Below are 5,842 nucleotides of genomic sequence, written 5' to 3'. Positions count from 1 at the left end.
CCTTTATGTTTATGTGATTAATAAAACTTACGTTGTCATTTTGAATAAAAAAAAGATGTTTTTTTTTTGTTAATAGTGAAACCTGAGCTGTTGAAATAAACTCACATTGTATCGCATCCATTGTTATGACTTATGAGCAACCAAACCTCGTCCATAGCAAGCGGAACTTCACAAGAAGACAATATGATTAAGACATTGTAAGAAAACCTCAGTAAAAACTAACGATACCGTTGGGAATTCAGTCCTTGATTAAACCTGCAAAAGAGAAAAGCTTTAATAGAAGAAGAAGAAGAAGAGCAAAGAAGAAGAGAAGTGCTCACAAGAAGAGGAGCCAAAGAAGAAACAAAGTCTCGTGACTTCTTAAGAAAGTCAACGAAGAGAATTGTGTGTTTTTGTCACAATTAAGAAGGCTTGGGCTGGAGTTAAAGCCCACATAGTATTTGGGGTTTGGTTACTCATTGGGCCATTAGTGGAGATGAGTCCAAAATATGTGTTGTGGCTTGTTTAGCTACCATTACATTTTTTGTACTTGAAGCCTTTGGTAAGTTTGATATAACTAGCAAAAAAATTATTAATCAAACTAGAAATAAATTTATTAGGCTTTGACTCAAATCAGTATATATACCGATATTAAACTAGAAATAAATTTATTAGTCAAAATAGCAATAAATTTATTAAGCTTTGACTCAAATCAGTATATATACCGATATGTATAAGTGGGGAAATATATATAAAATAACAATGAGTTTACATCTAGTTCTCTGTTTATCCTCTTATTTGCTTTTAACTCAAGCGGCCGTTGGAAGCATTGATGTGAGATTTCATAACTTTTAGTTTGTTTTTGATTCTTTAAAATTTGGTATTTTCAATTTCTTAAGAATTGTTTTGCAGCCTATTTTAAAAGATTTCGATTGTGTTGATATATACAAACAACCGGCTTTTCAACATCCATTGTTGAAACACCACAAGATTCAGGTATGGTGAAAAACAATGTATGTAATAGAGTAAATTTAATCTTGTAATTCTATATATTATTTTTTAATCTTGTTATTATTGTGCTATGGTTTTAGGAAAAATTTAATTCGAAAGAAAGGCTTAGAAGAAAAGATGAATATCATCAAACAAATGATAAAAGTTGTCCAAAAGGAACTGTACCAATTTTAAGACAAACAAATGGAATTGAGAGCGTTCATCTCGACACACTCGAATATCCCGGCCAACATGTAATTTTATTTTATTCATGACTTTATTAAAATATCAATACCATTCCATATAAATTTTTATACACCTCACATCACAAAAAATGATTATTTGCACTCGCATTTTTCTCCGTCCTTGTATAATTGTAATACAAGTAAAACATTCTTAAAATAATTAGACTTATTTTCACGGATGTACAGTTTGCAGTAATCGAAAATGTTTTAGATGGGAGCATCTATCGAGGAGCAGGAGCTATGATAAGTATTCATAATTTAACTCTACAAAATAACCAATATAGTAAAAATCAAATCTGGTTAGAGAATGGACCTCGTGATCAACTCAACAGCATACAATTTGGTTTGGCGGTAAGTTGTTACCAAACTTAAATAGCAAAAGCAAAATTTGTACTTCATAGTTCATCCACATTCTTTCAATTTTACACAAAGAACTTAATATATATATATATATATATACTTTCATAAAATAAATAATGTTAAAATCTCATATTGAAAGTTTAAAGGGACCAATATTACTATATAAGATACATGGGTCAATCTACTCACTGCGAATTAATTTTGAGTTGAATGCCAAAAAAAATTAACTTACAAACATATATAATTATTAAAAATACAATATACTCAATAAAATTTACTTTAAAACTATATAATAACTATTCATTAATACGAAAGGATAACTAATTTATGGTGGTTTAGTGGTTAGAAAACTCATCTTGAAATATCGAGGGACTAAAATTTGAATATTCTCGTACAAGTGCTGATGCATTTGACAAGAAAAAATATTATCATTCCACATGCTCAGATCCCTTTGTTATCAAAAAAAAAAATATACACACATAAAGATTAATGTTTTTTTCAAACAAACATGTTATTAATTTAATACTTATATTCAAATATATCTCAAGTGTTTTTATGAATTTTATTTAATACAGGTACATCCAAGATTATATGGCGACACTTTCACGCGGTTTACAATATATTGGACTGTGAGTAAATTTTCTCAATTATGGTTCTGTATACATGGCAATAAATACAACAGTTCATTTTCATTTTATTGTTAAGAACCGTGACAATAAAATTAAAATCAGACCATTTTTTCCTTTCTTCTTGCATAATATATTTTACCTTTTTAATTCATTAGGCAGATGGCTATAAAAGAACTGGATGCTATAATACAAAATGTCCTGGCTTCATTACTGTTTCTCGAGTTCCCTTGATAGGAACAACGTTTAATGATTCTTCTGTTTATGGTGGTAAAGAAACAGTTTTTACTAAACCGCAAGTTTTTCAGGTAATACTTTATCTACTTTATATTTAATGAGAATACTAGAATTTCTATTTCTTATACTATAGATCATAATTTTAAAATTTTAATTTAGGTTTTGAATTACTTGAATCCATTCTCATTAGAATTTATTGGAGTTTTAAAGATTCCTTCAGTGTTTCTTCTTCAAATCACATATATACTTACAAATTTTATAGATTTTTGTTTAACGTTTTTCTTTTATTTTCTGTTTTAATATTATTTAGGATGGTTTCAGTGGAAATTGGGTACTAAAATTATATGACGAAGTTATTGGTTACTGGCCTAAAGAGTTATTTACTCACTTAAATAAAGGAGTTTCTTTGGTACGTTTTGGAGGAAATACATTTCCATCTCCGGAGGGAATTAGTCCTCCAATGGGAAATGGCCATTTTCCAGTTATCGACTATCATAAAAGTGCACATTTTTCATTTGTCAAAGTTAAGAATTCGAACTATCAAAGCATCGATATTGAAGATAAGAAAACAAGACTTTATGCAGATTCTTACCAATGTTATAGACTAACGTATTGGGGTTATAGCAAGTCGAATGGGGTATCCTTCTCCTTTGGAGGACCAGGTGGAAATTGTGGTACTTAATGAATCAAATATGTATCAACCAAAACTATATCAAATTTGCAAGAGAAATAAAAATTGACTAAACTATATCCATGTTGTGTATGAGTAGTATTTTAAGATTCTTCTTCTCTCTTCCCATCCTCAATGCTCGACTGGTGAAATCCAATTCAGTAAATTGTAGATGGAGCCTCAAATGGATTCAGCATTCGATCCTCAATTGCTCTTGGAGGAGTCACTTCTCATCAATCCATGAAATTGATACTTTATCATCATCAAAATCAGGAGCTCAGTATTATTTTGATTCGAAAGACTCTGCCTTTCTCGGGCAATCGAGCAAAAGAATCGTCTTTTGTTTGAGTTCATCATCACTACCTAATGAAGAAGATGTAGTGCATCAAACAGTGGAAAGTGATAGTCCAGAATTACCTGGAGAAAATGATTTGATTCGAGTAGTTGGTGATAATGATCTGAGTAACACTGGCTCGAAAGGTTTCAAACAGACGACGACAAGATCGAATCTTGTTGCTAAACAAGTTTTTAGTATGCAATCAGCTCTGCATCTAGGATTTGTCTCTCGGGTTGACACTACTTCCGTAAGATTTTTTGAATCAATCACCTTTCATTAGTGGCGAGCTTCAAGTCTGCTCTTCAAGTACAAAAATAAGAATTCTTTCAACTTATAAGTTCTTCAACTAAATAAACTTCAAAACTTGGTAAAATCTGCAAGAAAGTTGAGTTGACAGTTTGGAAGAAGAGAAGCAAAAGAAATAAGAGCTACAAACACCTAAATTAGTAAATACCCCTACTTACTAATCTCTAAGACATTGAATGATATCCTTAAAACAAACATCGGAGCCGGAACATTCACGGAATGATGGCAAATGGACATGAAGCTCCTGATTAATCAATCAGAGCCTCTATGTCTTAACATGGTCTCATGAAATACAAAGACACACAGAGATCTCCTTAACAGAACTTCCAGTGGTTGTCACAGTTAACACATGTAACATAGGTCGTCATTGGCTCATCAACACTTCTTGTTTGCATCTGATAGTAGGTGCATTTGCGTTGACCACACCGCCCGCACTTGAACTGGTCGGTAGATGCTTTTGCTGCAAGACCACGCTCGCAATCAAACAGGGCTTTCTCTTTGATCTGGTTGTTCTCTTGTTTCCTCTTGTCGCTTGCCATTTCTTCAGCAGACAATGTGATGAGTTTCTCTGGTGCAATCAGCTCTGAGTTTAGGATTTGTCTCTCTGTAAGATTATGAAACTCCGTAGAGAAATATATTCATGAGAAGAAGAGCAAAGAAGAAGAGAAGTGCTCACAAGAAGAGGAGCCAAAGAAGAAAAAAAGTCTCGTTCGTGACTGAAGAAGAAGAAGAAAGTCAACGAAGAGAATTGTGTGTTTTTGTCACAATTAAGAAGGCATGGGCTAGAGTTAAAGCCCACATAGTATTTGGGTTTAGGTTACTCATTGGGCCATTAGTGGAGATAGGTTTTCAATGCAAATGTTGTGGTTTGTTTAGCTTTGTACTTGAAACCTTTGGTAAGTTTGATATAACTAGCAAAAAAATTATTAATCAAACTAGAAATAAATTTATTAGGCTTTGACTCAAATCAGTATATATCCCGATATTAAACTAGAAATAAATTTATTAGTCAAAATAGCAATAAATTTATTAAGCTTTGACTCAAATCAGTATATATACCGATATTTAGAACTGGAGAAATATAAATAAAATAACAATGAGTTTACATCTAGTTCTCTGTTTATCCTCTTATTTGCTTTTAACGCAAGTGGCCGTTGGAAACATTGATGTGAGATTTCATAAATTTTAGTTTGTATTTTTATTCTTTAAAATTTGGTATTTTCAATTTCTTAAGAATTTGTTTGCAGCCTATTTTAAAAGATTTTGATTGTGTTGATATATATAAACAACCGGCTTTTCAACATCCATTGTTGAAACACCACAAGATCCAGGTATGGTGAAAAACCAATGTATGTAATAGAGCAAATTTAATCTTGTAGGTCTATATATATATATATATATTTTAATCTTGTTATTCTTGTGCTATGGTTTCAGGAAAAAATTAATTCGAAAGAAAGGCTTAGAAGAAAAGATGAATATCATCAAACAAATAATAAAAGTTGTCCAAAAGGAACTGTACCAATTTTAAGACAAACAAATGGAATTGAGAGCGTTCATCTCGACACACTCGAATATCCCGGCCAACATGTAATTTTTTTTTATTCATGACTTTATTAAAATATCAATACCATTCTATATAAATTTTTATACACCTCACATCACAAAAAATGATTATCTGCACTCGCATTTTTCTCCTTCCTTGTATAATTGTAATACAAGTAAAACATTCTTAAAATAATCGGACTTATTTTCACGGATGTACAGTTTGCAGTAATCGAAAATGTTTTAGATGGGAGCATCTATCGAGGAGCAGGAGCTATGATAAGTATTCATAATTTAACTCTACAAAATAACCAATATAGTAAAAATCAAATCTGGTTAGAGAATGGACCTCGTGATCAACTCAACAGCATACAATTTGGTTTGGCGGTAAGTTGTTACCAAACTTATATAGCAAAATGTGTACTTCATAGTTCATCCACATTCTTGCAATTTTACACAAAGAACTAAAAAAGACTTTATATATATATATATATATATATATATATATATATATATATATATATATTTATTCTCATATAATATATATTGC

At 31.1% G+C, this 5,842-nt stretch overlaps 3 protein-coding genes across 3 annotated transcripts in view; all 3 read left to right on the top strand.

Moving 5' to 3' along the window:
- Positions 1–99, top strand: part of LOC110229307 — a 1,722-nt gene extending 1,623 nt beyond the window's left edge. The window contains exon 6 of the mRNA XM_021029089.1: positions 77–99. Within this exon, the coding sequence (XP_020884748.1) occupies positions 77–99 (23 nt within the window). The remainder of the gene's footprint in view (positions 1–76) is intronic.
- Positions 100–741: 642 nt separating this feature from the next.
- On the top strand, positions 742–3,192 carry LOC110229498. Its single transcript, XM_021029864.1, has 7 exons — positions 742–813; positions 892–975; positions 1,071–1,223; positions 1,401–1,565; positions 2,150–2,203; positions 2,359–2,508; positions 2,748–3,192. The coding sequence occupies exons 1-7, from the start codon at positions 742–744 to the stop codon at positions 3,117–3,119; spliced, it is 1,050 nt and encodes a 349-aa protein (XP_020885523.1). The 3' UTR covers positions 3,120–3,192.
- Positions 3,193–4,846: 1,654 nt separating this feature from the next.
- Positions 4,847–5,842, top strand: part of LOC9315803 — a 2,476-nt gene continuing 1,480 nt past the window's right edge. The window contains exons 1-4 of the mRNA XM_021029863.1: positions 4,847–4,918; positions 4,998–5,081; positions 5,185–5,337; positions 5,515–5,679. Of these exons, the coding sequence (XP_020885522.1) occupies positions 4,847–4,918; positions 4,998–5,081; positions 5,185–5,337; positions 5,515–5,679 (474 nt within the window). The remainder of the gene's footprint in view (positions 4,919–4,997; positions 5,082–5,184; positions 5,338–5,514; positions 5,680–5,842) is intronic.

The sequence above is a fragment of the Arabidopsis lyrata genome (assembly GCF_000004255.2).
Source record: "Arabidopsis lyrata subsp. lyrata unplaced genomic scaffold ARALYscaffold_4, whole genome shotgun sequence".
NCBI lineage: Eukaryota > Viridiplantae > Streptophyta > Magnoliopsida > Brassicales > Brassicaceae > Arabidopsis > Arabidopsis lyrata.
Note: the sequence above shows the minus strand (reverse complement) of the source record. Positions and strands in the feature narration are given on the sequence as shown.

What these genes read in the sequence shown, in the direction of transcription:
- LOC110229498 (XM_021029864.1), top strand. Translation starts at nt 742, where the DNA reads ATGAGTTTACATCTAGTTCTCTGTTTATCCTCTTATTTGCTTTTAACT. An exon ending in TCGAATATCCCGGCCAACAT is followed by an intron (nt 1,224 to 1,400) that starts GTAATTTTATTT and finishes ACGGATGTACAG; the next exon opens with TTTGCAGTAATCGAAAATGT. An exon ending in GGTTTACAATATATTGGACT is followed by an intron (nt 2,204 to 2,358) that starts GTGAGTAAATTT and finishes TTAATTCATTAG; the next exon opens with GCAGATGGCTATAAAAGAAC.